At 38.1% G+C, this 19,929-nt stretch overlaps 1 protein-coding gene across 3 annotated transcripts; it reads right to left on the reverse strand.

The window, feature by feature from the left end:
- Positions 1-48: 48 nt before the first annotated feature.
- On the reverse strand, positions 49-18,815 carry LOC125778800 (uncharacterized). 3 transcript variants are annotated; one of them, XM_049458088.1, is made up of 2 exons: positions 15,700-18,815; positions 49-813 (listed from the first exon to the last, which is right to left on the reverse strand). In XM_049458088.1, exons 1-2 carry the CDS (start codon positions 18,293-18,295, stop codon positions 596-598), a joined length of 2,814 nt encoding a protein of 937 aa, XP_049314045.1. In that variant the 5' UTR covers positions 18,296-18,815; the 3' UTR covers positions 49-595. The 3 variants fall into 3 exon arrangements, with proteins under 3 accessions (XP_049314045.1, XP_049314046.1, XP_049314047.1); XM_049458089.1 differs by having other exon boundaries at positions 671-1,263; positions 16,185-18,815; XM_049458090.1 differs by lacking the exon at positions 49-813 and having other exon boundaries at positions 15,871-16,149; positions 16,185-18,815.
- Positions 18,816-19,929: the final 1,114 nt, after the last annotated feature.

Here is a 19,929-nt window from a genome sequence, read left to right on the forward strand (position 1 = left end):
GGGAGAACAGAGAGAATACTGTATCCTGTTCTCATGCAAGAATTTATCATATTGTTACGAATTTACTCTTGCTAGTTTACTTTGTTAGGTTCGTATCTCTGGATTGACAAATAAAATCAACACTGTTTAATTTAATTCAACAACTCTTTATTTCACAACTCGTCTACACTATAGCAGTTTACTCTTAGCACTGATTGATTACGTTGGCGCTGCCACGGCTTATATAGCCACGCACTTCTCGCTGATGCCGACGTGTCCTTCTAGAATATCGCGTCTGGAAATTACCAGAACATACGGCTATACGGCGCCAGACGCAAGCAGACAGTCGCGGCGCCAGACTCTGCAATTGTTCAAGCAGACGGCTGTGGCGCCAGATGTCTATTGTTTCGACAAGCGGACAGTGCGGCGCCAGATGTCTATTGTTTCTCAAGCAGACAGCCGTGGCGCCAGATGTCTACAACAAGACAAATGCTATTCCATATACCTACAGCTATTGTTCATAATCAGGGATGCATATAGTAATACAAATACAACTTAATACTACTTTTGTAACACAACTTAATACTACTTTTGTAACACTGCCCTCCACTAAAGCCTAATCGTCCCGATTAGGCACAAATCCTCTTGAACCAAATGGGGCGAGCCTCTCCAAATGTACTACTTTCATTTTACATCGTGCTTTTCCATTTCTTTGTATGCGGTATACCACGTCATTAAGTCGTTTCATCACCATATAGGGTCCTTCCCAGGCTGTCTGTAGTTTCGGGGACAAGCCTTTCTTTCGAAGTGGATTGTACAACAGGACCAGATCACCTTCTTCGAAACCTTTTGAATTTGCCGCTTGATCGAACCGGTCCTTCATCTTATTGCTCATCAGATGCGTATGCTGTCTTACCATTAGATGCAATTCATTCATTTCTTCCTTTAAGGCAGAACAATAATCTCCATCATTTCTTACAGCTGTAGGATTCGTTCCAAACTTAAGATCAGCAGGGAGTCGCAGATCAGATCCGAAAATAATCTTTGCTGGCGTGTAACCAGTTGTCTCGTGCTTCGCTGAACGATACGCCAGCAGGAACATCTGGATGCACTTGTCCCAATTCCGTTGATCTTTATCAACGATTTTCCGCAGATGTTCTTCGAGCGTTCGGTTGAATCTCTCCACCATTCCATCTGATTGTGGATGTAACGCTGTTGTCCGTGTCTTGTGGATGCCCAATAATGTACAGACTTCTTGGAAAATGGAAGATTCGAAATTCCTGCCTTGATCTGAGTGTAATTCGACGGGCACTCCGAACCGTGTTATCCAATTTTCTACAAACGCTTCGGCTACGGTCTTCGCTTCCTGGTTTGGTAAGGCATATACTTCTGGCCATTTACTGAAATAGTCCATGACAACCAGTAGATATTTGTTTCCGGCCGTACTGGTTGGGAACGGACCTGCAACATCCATTGCGACTCGTTCAAATGGTGATCCCACGTTGTACTGTTGTAGCCTACCGCGACTTTTGGCTTTAGGACCTTTAGCTGCCATGCACTCTACGCAATTACTTATCCATTCTGCTATGGAATCTCGACAACCGATCCAGTAGAACCGTTGTTTAATCTTCTCTATAGTTTTTGTAATTCCAAGGTGCCCTCCACTAGGTCCATTGTGATATTCTTTCAACACTTTCGGGATCATGGACTTCGGTACTATGATCAGCAGACGAGACTGTTTGCCATCTTCACTCTCCCAGGTACGATGAAGGTATCCATTAACGAGGTTTATGCTGTTCCATTGGGCCCAATATGCTTTTGCCGTTGGACTCTCGTTCGTTTGTTCCTTTGGTGGTCGTACCCCATTTTCTTTGGCTATTATCAGCTTTGCAAGATCAGGGTCCTCCAGCTGATTGATTCTGATGCGGTGAGGAGTCCAATCATCTTCAGGTTCTATATTCAGTAATCGCACGTCGATTATACCTTCTTTTCCTTCTGATTTGGAGCAATGTTTACATTCCAGTGGACAAGGGCGACGTGATAATGCATCTGCATTTTTGTGGTGAATCCCCTTTCGGTGTTCTGTTTCGAAGTCGTAATTCTGTAATCTTTCGATCCATCGTGCAATTTGGCCTTCCGGATTCTTAAACTGTAATAACCATTTTAATGCTGCATGATCAGTCCTCAGCAAGAATCGTTGTCCATACAAATACTTGTGGAAATGTTTTACACATTCCACCACAGCTAGTAGTTCTTTTCGCGTCACACAGTAGTTTTTCTCTGGTTTCCCGAGCACTCTGCTGTAATACCCAATTACTCTTTCTTGTCCGTCGATGAGCTGAGACAGGACACCTCCAATTCCATAAGCGCTCGCATCTGTATCCAGGATGAATTTCTTTCCAGGTATTGGATAAGCCAACATCGGCGCCGTACAAAGTAGTTCTTTAAGCTGCTCAAACGCTTTTTCTTGTTCCAACTGCCATACAAACGGGCGATTCTTCTTTGTTAAATCATGTAAACTTCTAGCCACGTTCGCAAATCCAGGTACAAAACGGCGGTAATACGTGCATAAGCCGAGGAAGCTGCGGAGTTCATGTATGTTGGTGGGTTGAGGCCAATCTTTAACTGCTTTTATTTTTCCCTCCTCGGTGTGAATCCCCTCAGTTGACACTTTATGTCCGAGATATATGACCTGCTTCTTCCATAATGAACACTTTTTGGGATTCAAGCGTAATCCGGCTGATGCTATTCGCTGAAAGACTTCCTCTAGATTTTTCAGATGATCATCAAAACTTTTTCCCATGATAATAATGTCATCAAGATACACCAAACATGTCTTCCAGTTGAGTCCTTTTAACACATGTTCCATCAGTCGCTCGAACGTTGCAGGCGCATTACATAACCCAAATGGCATCACAGAGAATTCCCATAACCCGTCGCCCATACTGAAAGCGGTCTTTTCACGGTCACGTTCATCAATCTCGACTTGCCAATATCCACTTTGTAGATCTAATGTAGAAAACCATTTCGCTCCAGACAAGGTGTCTAAGGTATCGTCGATTCTCGGTAGAGGATAACTGTCTTTCTTTGTGACATCATTAAACTTCCTATAATCTACGCAGAAACGGGTGCTACCATCTTTCTTTTTAACTAAGACGATAGGTGAGCTCCATGGACTTATTGAAGGTTCGATTACACCGTTTTTGTGCATGTCTTCAATAATTTTGTTAGCATCCTCACGTTTTGCTAGTGGAACCCTACGCGGAGCTTGTCGGATTGGTTTAGCGTCTCCAGTATTTATGCGATGTTTGACAATGCCGGTTTTTCCTGTGTTTCCTTCGTTTGCAAATATGGATGCGTATTTTTCTAATAGTTTTTCTGCTTTTAATTTTTCATTTCCATGCAGTTCGTTCAGTAAATTATTTAGGAATGTAGGACTTATCTGCTGTGGCTCAATAGTAGGCTTTTGTTCTGACCGTTCGCATCGTGCTATTGCACTTATATTCTGGCACTGTCCAATTACTGCTCCTTTCTTCAGCCTTATAGGCGTGTTGAATTCATTCACTACTCTGACCGGAATGGTGGCGTCTTCTCTAGTTTTCACAAGCGTTCTTCCTACCAATATGGGTGTATCTATTTTTGTTGGTTCCACAATCCACAACTCTTCAGTCCCACCTCCTCCATTCACTTTAGCCCATACAATCGCCTCAGATTTTGGTGGAATACTCTGATTATCATCAACAATCACCCTCTTACTTTCAACGTTGGTCACATATCCGGTGTTTATAGGCATCTCCATGTTCTGGCAAAACAGCATTTGCTTGTTTAAATCCAAAGTAACCCCGTGATCAATCATGAAATCTACTCCCATTATAATTTCATCCGTGATTTCTGCTACGATGAAGGTGTGATTAACTTCCAGGGTACCAATACCAAAACACTTTTCCCGCGACAGCTGCTTCCTCTCCGGTGGCCGTTCGAAGCTTGCAACCGACTAATGGTTCAACCGTTCCTCTTACCACATCCGGTCGGATAATTGAATGTGTGGCACCAGTATCCAAAGTAAGCGTTGACAGTCGTCCATTTACGATACCGTTGATAGTAAGATTGTTGTCATGGCGACCTATTTGTGATATCGAGATGGTGGGGCAAATAGTTGTGGGAACCAGCTCACGCCCCTTTGAACTGTTCCGTTTTAGTTTAACGACTTGTGAGATGTGGATGCTCCGTCCTCGTTATCTGTTGGTTGTTTCCGTTTTGATGGGTTTACTTTTATATTGCAATTTCGGGCAAAGTGACCCGCTTTTCCACAGTTGAAACATCTGCCTGTTGTATTTACTCGCGGTGCAGCAATTGTCTTCAGAGTCTTCAATATTTCCTCCATCAGAGCCGGTTGTTCCATTTCAACCCTTTGTACTTTGGGTGCTGGTTTACTTAGTAGGGAAGCTGTTTCCTGTGTGAGGGCGTGCGAAACCGTTTCAGCAAACGTTCTTTTTGGCATTGCATATGTGGCGCGTTTGGTGTCCACATCACGAATTCCATTTATGAAACATTGAATTTTTACCCTTTCAATGTAATCCACAGGTGCATCTGCATTTGCCAAATGAGCCAGTCGTTCTATTTCAGTTGCGAACTCTTGCAATGACTCGTTCATTTTCTGACCCCTATTTTGCAGTTCGATCTGGTATATTTGTTTCCGGTGCTCACTACCATAACGTCTTTCTATCGCACTCATCAATGCCTCATAGTTGTCCCGTTCACAGTCTGGAATAGTCTGAAGGATTTCTGCTGCCGGTCCTTTCAATGATACAAACAAGGACGCCACTTTGTCCGCTGCATTCCAATTATTGGCCGTTGCTGTCTTTTCAAACTGAAGTTTGAAAATTTGAAATGGAATACTTCCATCGAATGTGGGTGCCTTCAATCTTTGATTATTTGTTGATGGTGCAGGGCCATGTAGTTGCAGTTCTCGCACACGATTACTTAATTGAAGAACTTCTGCTTTTAAATTTTCTTCGCCATTTTTTAAAGTGCTTAATTCGTCTTCAAATTTTGAAAATTTCTCTTGCACTTGTTTTTGTAGTTGTGTAGTATTTTCCGTAATCTGTTGTGTAAGGCGAGACTCTAACTGTGATGTATTTTCAGCTATTTGCGTTATTTGCTGTGCCAGACGATTTTCTGTTTGCACTACATTTTCTGCTATTTGCTGTGCCAGACGATTTTCTGTTTGCACTGCATTTTCTGCTATTTGCTTAATAGCCACTAACAGCATGTTCGTGTCTACATTTGATGATGTTCGTTGTTCTTCTAATTTTTCTTCTACCTTTGTAGAAGTTCCTGGCCCATCAAATTCGAACTCGTCCACATTAATTCCATCCGCTTCCATTGCTTCACGTAGTCGTGCCTGCAGATCCGCCTTTTGCCCGCTTATCGGCAAATTACGCTCCTCCAGTTCCTTTTTTAATTGCTGAATTCTCAATTCTCCGAATTTAACCATCTTGAATTTGGATTATTTGACAATCCCACTTCTGACACCAATTGTTACGAATTTACTCTTGCTAGTTTACTTTGTTAGGTTCGTATCTCTGGATTGACAAATAAAATCAACACTGTTTAATTTAATTCAACAACTCTTTATTTCACAACTCGTCTACACTATAGCAGTTTACTCTTAGCACTGATTGATTACGTTGGCGCTGCCACGGCTTATATAGCCACGCACTTCTCGCTGATGCCGACGTGTCCTTCTAGAATATCGCGTCTGGAAATTACCAGAACATACGGCTATACGGCGCCAGACGCAAGCAGACAGTCGCGGCGCCAGACTCTGCAATTGTTCAAGCAGACGGCTGTGGCGCCAGATGTCTATTGTTTCGACAAGCGGACAGTGCGGCGCCAGATGTCTATTGTTTCTCAAGCAGACAGCCGTGGCGCCAGATGTCTACAACAAGACAAATGCTATTCCATATACCTACAGCTATTGTTCATAATCAGGGATGCATATAGTAATACAAATACAACTTAATACTACTTTTGTAACACAACTTAATACTACTTTTGTAACAATATGTTGTTATCTGGGCAACGAGTTTAACACCCAGAAAATTGGCGCAGAACATTTCCCACCTTAGCGATTTTTAATTTACATAACCACCATTCTCATCTGATATGGGTCGAAGATTTCCAGGAAAGAAAAAGTTTACTTTAATTTATATATGTATTTTATATATTTTGTACTGCTGAAAAATTTTGACATTCTTTTTAAAGCTTTTTCCAACTTTAAATTAAAAGCTCCATCCGTTATAAGGTCACATAGCTGTGAAGCTCCGAAAATTCCATCTTTCAATTTTGCATTATATTGAAAGTCTGCTCCTGCTTTCACAAAGGCCTTCATGAGGCCCAACTTTCTTTAAAGGGACAACAGAAAAATTTTATCACTTGGCATTACGATACTACGTAAGTTACACCGAGGCAACCAAGCAGAGCATTGGCATCAATACTGAAAAGTCCATGCAGATGGTATACGCTCAGGTTCGGAATATACCCAGAAGTTTCCTAATCCGGAGTTTACAGTAGACAAAAGGTGTACATGTGATAACTACGTACTCCATCGAGACCTTAAGTTGCCCAATGTAAAGGCAACTATTGAAAAAGTTAGTAGTATCTCTTAATTTGAGATTCATGATAACATACGATTATTTTATTTCCAACGAAAACGAAATCAAAACAAAACTACCAATGATATCACCATTATTAAAAACAATCATTAACTAATATAATACTTACTTATGGTCAATTAATTTTAATGTTTCTTGTCATTTCAGAGTGATATTATTATTGATCGATTTATTCTAACACCACAATATTTAGCTCTGTTGCCACTGCCTGCGGGGGAATAGCGCTTTAGGATAACTGTTGATGTTTTTGATGATTGGAAAGCAATTGTTATTGTACATATTTCTACAAAACTTGGGGATCGTTGTTGTTCTTTAGCAATATGATGAGCTCAAACGCCTTTTTGGACAAATCTTTCCATTTTGATATTAATCTGAAACTAACAAACTGCTTAAAACTTATCTAAATATTCTACCGCAATTTATGTATTATATATTGTGCCAAAAAAAGCACCCAGAAATTGTAATTAAATTCCCCGGATAAATAATATTTTAAACAAGAAGTACGTTAACTTCGGCTGCATCGAAGTTATATGCTAGAGTAGCGTTTCTAAATGCTGGGTCGGTACCGGTGCATCGTAACATTCGTTAGCGGAGAGAGGCGCGCGCGCGCCCGCACGTGCTACTCACCGATGATGACTGACATCAAGTTGAAACAAAAGAGCGAGGCGAAAGCTCAGCCAGAGAACTTAAAGATATAGAGAAGGTGCAAATTGAATTCTGTATAATATTCGATTGGACGGCTAACAGAGCTAATAGAATTGTAGTACGGAATTCACCATTCTCGCTGCTATTTAGCGGAAATGAGCACGTTCAAAGGCAGAAATATATGTAAAACGACTGAATTCATGCGAGAATAAATAAAGAGAAATGCTTTGAAGAAAAATATACAAAGTCACACAGAGAATATAAAAAAGCATTCTCTGAGTCACATATGGTGCATTCCACTGTTACGTACAGACAAGTTCAACTAATTTTACGGTTTATATTACATATAGCACTTAATTGTTTTATCAGATATATATATTTTTTTCTCTAATTTAATAGATTATATACTAGTTTTTAATAGTGCGAAGAAACATTTAAAAAAAGTCATGAAATACTGAAGAAAAATGCAAACAACCCACGTACGGGACACATCCAGTCAACAAACATTCGAAATCGTTATAGTTTTATTCAGATTTCAGCGAACATATTACAGGTGCACAAAAAGTGTCTTCGAAGGAAATTATAACTAAGAATCAAGCTTGCTACTAGCGAAAAATATTAATTAAAACACATACATATTTATAATTCAAAAACATTTTTTTATATTTGTCACGTACAGACAAGTCGCGTCACGTACGGGACATAGTTCAACTTAAATCTATAAGATATGTAAACATCAATATGTAAATACAGTTTTGTCTTGGGAAAGGCAATGTTTTCTGCACTCCACAACTTTCTCCACAGTTTTTAATAAAATGGAAGTTGGAAATTCCAGTTATCGCTTTGGCATTGTCCCACGGCGATGCACTTTTAATCCTTTCATCAATTTCAGAGGATGGCACTTAAATCACACGGGTTTTTGTGACTAATTGAGAAGCTAAATCAGAAAAGTCCTTGGCTGATTGGACAACAACTTGTTCATTTTGGCTCATCATTTTCTCTCTTACAAGTCTTTTGATATTTCCGCCAACTCCGTCTATCACACCTTTTCCATGCGATGTAGCAAAATATTTCCAATAAAAGGCTTTATAAGGCCTTTTGTACTTTTCGCTCAACATTGATGTTAGTTTAACCATATAACGGTTCTTAAATTCCGATAAAGGGCCGTCACTCCAAATAATTTCCGCTGAAGGTAAGTCTTCATTTTCTTTATGCATCAAGTCAAACAACTTAGTGATGAAAACAAAAACTGTATCCTTGTCTTTCGAATTTGCATCTGAGCATATAAGATATGTTTGGCATTTGCCTTTGTAAAAACTTGCAGCAGTAAATAAAAGAACACTTGTTCGTGACCAGAGTGCGCTTTGAACTTCATTCTGGTATTCACAGCCAAAAGACATCGCAAAATCAACTTGAAGGATTCGCACATTTTCATTGCGTTGGTCTTTTTGAAATTCATCGGCTTGAACTCGTTTTAGATTAACATGGTTCATCATAATATGGATAGAATCAATAAATTTTTCTTTAAGTTCACCTGAACTTGTTTCGTGGTTTACTAAACGTAGTTTATTTTCTGAGTTTTTTTCCCATTCTTTCCATACTCAGATTGTACTTAAATCCATAGAAATTAATATTTTTTTACCATCAGAACAAGTATCACATTCATTTTTCCAGCACTTCGAAACCAAAGAAGGATCACATGAAATCATAGTCTACCAATCGTTACAATAACCTTTCAATTTGAACATAAAATTTTCATGAGTTAAACATTTGCACCGGTCTGAAGGTGTGTCTTTCATTAGCAAAACGTTTTTCGGTCTTAGACTACAAAATTTTGAAAATCCAATTTCGATATTAGGAAAAAATTCTTTAAAAATGCAAAAGGCTTCTCGAAGGTACAAAGTCAAATAATGCTTTTGACACTTCTTCTTAATGCCGTTTTCCCAAACAACTATGAAATCATTTGCGTCTGGGCAGGTATACACAATATCCGGACGATAGTAAAATGCTTTCACATCGTCATAACGTGTATCGTCACCTGATGTGCTAATGTTTGGGCTTTCTGCTAGAGCAATGTCCATTTTACGCGCTAGTTCTGTAAAAACCACTTTTTTCTTTCTTGGTGATTGAGGCAGTGCTTTTAGAGCCTTTTGAACAGCTTTAGATAAAGTCTGTTTCGACTTGTACGGATTTTCAGTACTTACAGGAGAATCAGTAGGATTTTTAAGTTCAACCCGCTTTTTTGCCCTTTGCAATCTCTTCTTATCCTTTTCCTTAAGTAAAATTGCTTTTAACTCACCTTGAGAAAAATTTTCTGCTTTTCGTTTACGAAGCTCACACAATCTTTTAGTCTCATTAGCGGTAAAGTTAGGATCTTTCTCTTTTTGCTTTTCTCGAAATTTTCGCATGCGGATAGCACTGGTTGATGGTTGCTGGTCGCTCATTTTTGCGTTATTGAGATTTGCAGTACAAAAAAGGGCTTTGTTTATTACAAACGCCAGTAAAAGTTGAAGATGACAGATAACTTATTCTTTGGCGTCACGTACAGACACTTTATTATCACCAAGAATATATTGTAAGCAAAGCGATTTCAAACAAAATTGTTTCACCAGTTTTTAGACCGCTAAAAGTTAGCTGTTAACAGAAAAATTCAATTTGTATAGTCTACTTGTTTTACAATTATTAATAGAAAAAGGAATTAAGCGTCACGTATGGGACATCGAAACTTACCTTTCCGTTATGATTAATTTCTTATCAAAAAAACACTTAACCAAAAAAATTAGTATGCAGTTAAATACAGCGGACCATACACTATAACTAAGAACAGAAATCTAGTTTCTATCTAATAAACAATAGCGGCAGCGTCCTCGCAAAAAGTTGTGTAAAGACTAATGAAAAAATCCGTCTTGTTGTTACTCTCAATAAATAACGGTATTTACAAAAAACGAGACATACTCACTACAACTTTTGTAAATTATTTTAGATGAGAACATAATCTCACTATGTACGTGCAATAATATATAAAAAATGCATATTTGTAAAACAGTTCAGAGTTCCACTTATTCATGGAATGCTTCAAAAATATTTAAAGTGCAAAACAAAGTGGAAGCTGCAAGAAAAAAGCTTATAGTGCGGTTCAACGCGCGGAGACAGGAAACTTTAAAGCATTTAGTAATTTATGTGAAATACAAAAAGAGTACAACATTACTTACTTAGCTCAATTTAAAGAACATTCATTAGAGCTGGAGAGGAATCTTCAAGAATATTTTCCTCCAATCGATGGCAACAAAGCTTGGATAAGAAACCCATTTACATTCAAGTTAGATTCCGAAACAAATTTGCCAGATTCAGATGTCGATTCGTTGATTGAACTGTCAACTGATACAGCACTCAAGGATACATTTGACACAAGACCATTGATTGATTTTTGGTTATCTTGTCGTCAGGAATACACAATACTAGCTCATCAAGCAATGATGATTGATGCCTTTTGTGACCACTTACAAATGTGAAGCTGGGTTTTCAACACTAGTTTACCTTAAAAATATACAATATATCGAAACAGACTGGAAGTGGAACCCGATCTCAAAATAAAACTGTCAGCAATTTCAACAAACTTGAACTCTATAATTAAAAATAAACAACAGCTACATACTTCGCACTAAAAAGTGAGTACCAAAGATACCAAAATATTATAATTTAATATTAATAAAACATTTCTCTTACTATTATTAAACGTGTATTATTTAATCTCATGTAACCGTCTTGAGTTTAATATTATTAAGTGGGTCACGAAAGGACAGTGTGAAAATTACCGGGTCATGGAAAAACTAAGTTTGGGAAGCATTGTGCTAGAGTAATCCGATCTGGACAATTTTGTCGGAGATTACATTATTATCTTAGAAAGTAACCTGTGCCAACTTTTGTGAAGATACCTTGTCAAATGCAAAATTTTTGTATACAAGAACTTGATTCCGATCGTTCGGTTTGTATGGCAACTATATGCTATAGTGAGGCTATCTGAACAATTTCTTCCAATATTACATTATTTCTATGAGCAATAACTCATACCAAATTTCGTGAAGATATATCGTCAAATGAGGAAGTTTCCTATGCAAGCATTTTGATCATTCAGTTTGTATGGCAGCTAAATGTTATAGCCCTGACAGACGACAGCCCTAATATGCATTAGCGGGCTTAATTTACATTAACTAGCGCATCTGACCCATGCTAATGCAAGATTGTTATGCACAAGAATTTACCAAATTTGAGTAGACAACACTGCGCAAAAATTGGCGATTTTTGCAATTTTTTGACAGATGTCGCTTGAAGTCTGCCACCTCCTTTGCGTTTACAGCATGGGAGGTAAGCAGTTTTATATTGTTAATTAAATTATGTGCAAGTATAATAACAAAAACAAATTTTAATATATTTCGATGGCAGGAAATAAACAACACACAGTTTGCTATCCATTTTTCCATTATTCTTAACTTTTTCGACCACATTTTCCGCCTTACAATCAATTATTGCTTTTAATTTCACTCTATTACCTTTCAACGTAGTTAATAATAAACGAATTTTTTCGTAAAATTTATATTGACTTTCCAAAAATACCAAAATTTCTATTAATAATTTACTTTAATCATTTTTATTTCATTTTTTTTTTAATAAATAAACAAAGCTGTCTAAATGTACAAATCTGCCGTCTGTCACCATTAAATTTCAATGCGCATTAGCGTTGCTTAAGGCGCATTAATTTTTCTCGTCTGACAGGGCTATAAGCCCGCTAATGCAAGTTAGCGCTGTCGTCTGTCAAAGCTATTATTGGCGACTAGTAACAATACTCTTCTTTTGAATTTGCTATACTGGCGATTCTTTTTTTACGTTTGCATTGTTTTTAATTGATATTCTTCATTAGCAAACAAAGTCGATCGCGGTTAAGGTCAATTTATTTTATTGCATAATGGGATAAAAATTAAATGTTTTGACCTTAGCAAAAAAGACTGAAATAATTAATGCAGTCAAAAATGGTGAAAGTGTCTACGCAAAAAATTCAATATTGCAATTGTCCACAATTTGTGGAATCGTAAAAGCAGAAAAACATAATGCCGTTTTCTCTGATGAATGAACCAAATGGAAGCTTATGTCTGAAGTCTGATGGTGATTTAAAATAAAAAAAAACTCATTTTTAACAAGTAAGGAAACGCTAAGTTCGGGTGCAACCGAACATTTTATACTCTTGCAATTTACAAGAATCAAAGCCAGGGAAATACTTTTTGATGTAAAACGTCAACCTAACGATTTAAATCCAAGCAATTTTGAATAAATATATGTGACTTGGTCTACGGAAAGGGGGCTTAGATGTCAAAAAATCAATTTTCACTTTTTAGTTGATTCGGATGGAAGATGAGATGCTTTTTCACGTGATAGAATCCAAAAAGTCATAACTTGTTTGAAAGTTCCCTAAAAATGTAGAGAAAGAAGAGTAAAAATACGAAAAATATAATTTTTTTGTAATGAACAAAATACATTGAATTATAAGCTATAAAGACATGATTATACACTAGAAAAAGTGAAAGTTTATGTATTTTTCTTTGTTGCCGTTTTCCTTGAGATCTTTTTACGTGTTGATCCTGAGGAAGATGGACCTGGTTCCTCGTCTGGTTTGAGAACATCTTCACTAGTTTTTGCCTTCCGTTTCTTCGATGGCAAATCTTTCGGCAATGGAGCCACAATATCTACTTTAGATACTATATCCGAAACTCAGCTGCGAAGATTGTGATAGATGTACCACTGACGTTCCAAAGATAAACCGGCTGGTTGTATAACTTTCGGCATTATCGCGAAAAGTATGCGATCTTCATTTGCATTCGAAGTAGCTATCACATCGTCCAACGTTTGTTTCCACTGATTATCGTGTTCCAGCATTTGTAATTGCACACACCGTACCATTCACAGTACGCAATGGCTCAAATGAAGTTGAACCGCGTACAACCGAAGGTAGAAACAATCGTCGTTTTTCGGGTGGGTTGTGTAAATTCATCCTAATTCATTAGATGAAAACACACCTGGATGTCCATCTACTGGTTGGTCTTGCTTTCTGCGTAACTATTTCTTCGACGATGCATTCCATGAATGCAAGGTATTTTCGAATAGAGCAATGTTCTCGTAAGCGGATCACTGACGAAAGTTGAGAAAAAAAATTGGCAATGTTAATTTTGTTGCTGGCGGTATTACCACTGGCTGTAATGTATTCTCTGGGCTGGAATAAACTCTTTGGCCAATCTCCACATTAACTGCGAGACGCACAACAAACGAAAAACGTTCATGAATTGCAAAAGTAAAGTATTGCAGTTCACGTATGGACCGTATCGTTTAATACCAATAACCGCCATTTTGCTTCCCTTAGTGACGTACTTACAAACGCATTTGATCGATTTTACCAAACAGCAATACTCAACATTGATATGAGTTTTAAATGTGAATTAGACAATAGTGGCGAATATAGTACGATCCATGTGTTGTCAACTTCGATATTCATTCTTCTAAGCTGAATGCTGAATGTTCTGTTATCTGGTGAGCGACGCCGATAGAGTTGATATCCATCATTTCCAGTTTGTGTTTCCGAAAGAAAACCCCGTGGATACTGTTTCGTGCATTTATTGTCAGACACACCTTAACCGAAGTAGGATTGCGGTGTCCGCAAGGTCTATGAACCACATTGGTTTCCACCACTTCATATAATACTGGATCTTTCTCTACATCAGGAATTTCCAGAGAAATGATTTCATCAATTTGATCTGGTGTAACCATCATCCAAAGAAGAATGTGTGCGTGCGGAAAACCTCTATTTTACCACTCAACAAAGTACATCTAGCTAAAGTCAATCAAACATCGTAACTGTTGTTTGAAAAGTCGTATTATGACATCGTGACGATCGCTTACTGATTGACCGCGATCCATAATTCCGCAGGTATGTTACCGCATCCTGGGAGTACTTCTTGCCTTGCCTTGCCTTGGGCTGCCATTCTTTGATGGCAAAAAGAACACCGACCGATATTAGGGCGATCTCTTAGTGGCTTCGTAACAAATTTCAATCTACAATTGACCTCTTTGTGTGAAACACACGTAAAGTTTTCACTGAATAATTTTCAATAATTTTTCTTTTGAATAGCCGGAAAATAGCAAGCGACCGAAATTGAACTATTCAAATAATTTACAAATCAAAATATTGAAAAACAAAACAAACAAAAACTGAAAAAAAATGTTTATGGAAAAAAGTTAGTTTTTGGAATTATCAATTTGCCGACTTTTCATGAAAAGTATAAGATATTTTTATTTCTAAACTTTACTTGATCTACAACGAACAACCTCTTAAAATTTCATCAATATTGGTTCAGCCGTTCTCTTAGCGTTACTAACGAACAAACATTCATTCGTTTGTATGAAAAGGGTTGTTTTTATGGTTTTCCGGCAATTATTCGAATTTTTTTCTCCACAAAAACCATCTCTGAACCTCAACGAACATTTTAAAAAAAGAATTATCAAATTTGGATCAGTCGTATGAAAGTTATGAGCGTACATACATTTTGGCGATTCATTCTTATTTATATATGTAGATTTTTAAAATTAAAATAATTTAATTCTCTCTATTCATTTTAGATATTTTCAAATTTCTGAAGAAAATCTCAAGTTGCACCCAATCATTATTAATATTGTTACGAATTTACTGCTTGCTAGTTCACTTTGTTAGGTACGTATCTCTGGATTGACAAATAAAATCAACACTGTTTAATTTACTTCAACAACTCTTTATTTCACAACTCGTCTACACTATAGCAGTTTACTCTAAGCACTGATTGATTACGTTGGCGCTGCCACGGCTTATATAGCCACGCACTTCTCGCTGATGCCGACGTGTCCTTCTAGAATATCGCGTCTGGAAATTACCACAACATACGGCTATACGGCGCCAGACGCAAGCAGACAGTCGCGGCGCCAGACTCAGCAATTGTTTACCTAGACAAGCAGACAGTGCGGCGCCAGATGTTGGCGCCAGATGTCTACAACAAGACAAATGCTATTCCATATATCTACAGCTATTGTTCATAATCAGGGATGCATATAGTAATACAAATACAACTTAATACTACTTTTGTAACACTGCCCTCCACTAAAGCCTAATCGTCCCGATTAGGCACAAATCCTCTTGAACCAAATGGGGCGAGCCTCTCCAAATGTACTACTTTCATTTTACATCGTGCTTTTCCATTTCTTTGTATGCGGTATACCACGTCATTCAGTCGTTTCATCACCATATAGGGTCCTTCCCAGGCTGCCTGCAGTTTCGGGGACAAGCCTTTCTTTCGAAGTGGATTGTACAACAGGACCAGATCACCTTCTTCAAAACCTTTTGAATTTGCCGCTTGATCGAACCGGTCCTTCATCTTATTGCTCATCAGATGCGTATGCTGTCTTACCATTAGATGCAATTCATTCATTTCTTCCTTTAAGGCAGAACAATAATCTCCATCATTTCTTACAGCTGTAGGATTCGTTCCAAACTTAAGATCAGCAGGGAGTCGCAGATCAGATCCGAAAATAATCTTTGCTGGCGTGTAACCAGTTGTCTCGTGCTTCGCTGAACGATACGCCAGCAGGAACATCTGGATGCACTTGTCCCAATTCCGTTCATCTTTATCAACGATTTTCCGCAGATGTTCTTCGAGCGTTCGGTTGAATCTCTCCACCATTCCATCTGATTGTGGATGTAACGCTGTTGTCCGTGTCTTGTGGATGCCCAATAATGTACAGACTTCTTGGAAAATGGAAGATTCGAAATTCCTGCCTTGATCTGAGTGTAATTCGACGGGCACTCCGAACCTTGTTATCCAATTTTCTACAAACGCTTCGGCTACGGTCTTCGCTTCCTGGTTTGGTAAGGCATATACTTCTGGCCATTTACTGAAATAGTCCATGACAACCAGTAGATATTTGTTTCCGGCCGTACTGGTTGGGAACGGACCTGCAACATCCATTGCGACTCGTTCAAATGGTGATCCCACGTTGTACTGTTGCAGCCTACCGCGACTTTTGGCTTTAGGACCTTTAGCTGCCATGCACTCTACGCAATTACTTATCCATTCTGCTATGGAATCTCGACAACCGATCCAGTAGAACCGTTGTTTAATCTTCTCTATAGTTTTTGTAATTCCAAGGTGCCCTCCACTAGGTCCATTGTGATATTCTTTCAATACTTTCGGGATCATGGACTTCGGTACTATGATCAGCAGACGAGACTGTTTGCCATCTTCGCTTTCCCAGGTACGATGAAGGTATCCATTAACGAGGTTTATGCTGTTCCATTGGGCCCAATATGCTTTTGCCGTTGGACTCTCGCTACTTATTTGTTCCTTTGGTGGTCGTACCCCATTTTCTTTGGCCATTACCAGTTTTGCAAGATCAGGGTCCTCCAGCTGACTGATTCTGATGCGGTGAGGAGTCCAATCATCTTCAGGTTCTATATTCAGTGATCGCACGTCGATTATACCTTCTTTTCCTTCTGATTTGGAGCGATGTTTAAATTCCAGTGGACAAGGGCGATGTGATAATGCATCCGCATTTTTGTGGTGAATCCTCTTTCGGTGTTCTGTTGGTTGTTTCCATTTTGATGGGTTTACTTTTATCTTGCAATTTCGGGCAAAGTGACCCGCTTTTCTACAGTTGAAACATCTGCCTGTTGTATTTACTCGCTGTGCAGCAATTGTCTTCAGAGTCTTCAATATTTCTTCCATCAGCGCCGGTTGTTCCATTTCAACCCTTTGTACTTTGTGTGCTGGTTTACTTAGTAGAGAAGCTGTTTCCTGTGTGAGGGCGTGCGAAACCGTTTCAGCAAACGTTCTTTTTGGCAATGCATATGTGGCGCGTTTGGTGTCCACATCACGAATTCCATTTATGAAGCTTTGAATTTTTACCCTCTCAATGTAATCCACAGGTGCATCTGCATTTGCCAAATGAGCCAGTCGTTCTATTTCAGTTGCGAACTCTTGCAATGACTCGTTCATTTTCTGACCCCTATTTTGCAGTTCGATCTGGTATATTTGTTTCCGGTGCTCACTACCATATCGTCTTTCTATCGCACTCATCAATGCCTCATAGTTGTCCCGTTCACAGTCTGGAATAGTCTGAAGGATTTCTGCTGCCGGTCCTTTCAATGATACAAACAAGGACGCCACTTTGTCCGCTGCATTCCAGTTATTGGCCGTTGCTGTCTTTTCAAACTGAAGTTTGAAAATTTGAAATGGAATACTTCCATCGAATGTGGGTGCCTTCAATATTTGATTATTTGTTGATGGTGCAGGGCCATGCAGTTGCAGTTCTCGCACACGATTACTTAATTGAAGAACTTCTGCTTTTAAATTTTCTTCGTCATTTTTTATTGTGCTTAATTCGTCTTCAAATTTTGAAAATTTCTCTTGCACTTGTGTATTATTTTCTGTAATCTGTTGTACCAAACGCTTTTCTAACTGCGTATTATTTTCAGTTATTTGTTGTGTAAGGCGAGACTCTAACTGTGATGTATTTTCAGCTATTTGCGTTATTTGCTGTGCCAGACGATTTTCTGCCTGCACTGCATTTTCTGCATTTTCGGCTATTTGCTGTGCCAGACGATTTTCTGTTTGCACTGCATTTTCTGCCATTTGCTGTGCCAGACGATTTTCTGTTTGCACTACATTTTCTGCCATTTGCTTAATAGCCACTAACAACGTGTTCATGTCTACACTTGATGATGTTCGTTGTTCTTCTACTTTCTCTTCTACCTTTGTAGAAGTTTCTGGCCCAACAAATTCGAACTCGTCCACATTAATTCCATCCGCTTCCATTGCTTCACGTAATCGTGCCTGCAGATCCGCCTTTTGCCCGCTTATCGGCAAATTACGCTCCTCCAGTTCCTTTTTTAATTGCTGAATTCTCAATTCTCCGAATTTAACCATCTTGAATTTGGATTATTTGACAATCCCACTTCTGACACCAATTGTTACGAATTTACTGCTTGCTAGTTCACTTTGTTAGGTTCGTATCTCTGGATTGACAAATAAAATCAACACTGTTTAATTTACTTCAACAACTCTTTATTTCACAACTCGTCTACACTATAGCAGTTTACTCTTAGCACTGATTGATTACGTTGGCGCTGCCACGGCTTATATAGCCACGCACTTCTCGCTGATGCCGACGTGTCCTTCTAGAATATCGCGTCTGGAAATTACCACAACATACGGCTATACGGCGCCAGACGCAAGCAGACAGTCGCGGCGCCAGACTCAGCAATTGTTTACCTAGACAAGCAGACAGTGCGGCGCCAGATGTTGGCGCCAGATGTCTACAACAAGACAAATGCTATTCCATATATCTACAGCTATTGTTCATAATCAGGGATGCATATAGTAATACAAATACAACTTAATACTACTTTTGTAACAATATAATAGAAATTACTCAATACTAATAGTTCTAAATTAATTAATTTAAAATATTAATGTTAAATTAGCTTTACATATGTACAAATTGTGTGAATATTAACCATTAGTAAATTATTGTATTTAGTATTGTAAATTATACAAAGTAAAACAATATTAATTACATATAAATCATATATAAGCTTTTTACCTAAAAATAATGTTAATATATAATAGTAAATACCATACATAAATGTTGCCAAAAAATTTATTGTAAACAAGAATAATATAGTATATTTATAATATATGTATATATAGTTATATGTATATAAATGAAAATGTTTGAAATCTAATCTAGAAAAATTATGTCAAAAAAGAAAATAATAATATAACTGTTATATATAAACAGGTAAATTAAAAAGAAATTAAATAAAGAGAAATAAAATAAAAAGTTTAATTGTTTTATTTATAAGGAAAAAGTTGATTGATACGATAGGCAATGGTAACCAAAATTGTGATGATGATTGTTGAATGTGCGCCTGCGTTTAAGAATTAATTTTTTTTTGTTGTACGATTTATTACATTTGGACTTGTGATACTCATGCTATGTGAGTCGATGGTGGCAATGACTATGTTTGCAGTTTTTGCTGGTATATCTTGCTGATAGAAATTAAATTTATTACAACATACTATATATGTACATATATCTCTCATATCAATCTTATATGCTCATGTATTTGAAATGCACAGAAATTTGAATTACGATTTTATCACTTAGCAATATATTAAACGTGTGCACGTTGATCATACATTATATTAGGTTGTCAAATATCTTCCTTCCGCCTTTTTGTCTTTTGACTTTCGCGGCTATGTATAAAACGCTACACAGCTCGTATCTGGCAATATATGGATATGTCGGAATGGGGTTGTGGCTATCCATTATTAAAGCCGCCTCTGAAATATTGCTGCGAGTTGTGCATTTCCTCGGCTGTGACATTTCGTGACCACTCTTCTATGACGCTCAGCAACTAATGCCCAATATTGCATCATCCGAGCATTGTCTGAAACGCAACTGATCGAATTCGCCGCGATTGCTCTCTTTCTCTTTTTCTAACACGTTGTCATGCCGAGGCTACGCGAAACAGAGAGCTCTGCTGAACTCGCTCTTA

The sequence above is a fragment of the Bactrocera dorsalis genome, chromosome 5 (genome assembly GCF_023373825.1).
Source record: "Bactrocera dorsalis isolate Fly_Bdor chromosome 5, ASM2337382v1, whole genome shotgun sequence".
In the NCBI taxonomy this organism is placed as follows: Eukaryota; Metazoa; Arthropoda; class Insecta; order Diptera; family Tephritidae; genus Bactrocera; species Bactrocera dorsalis.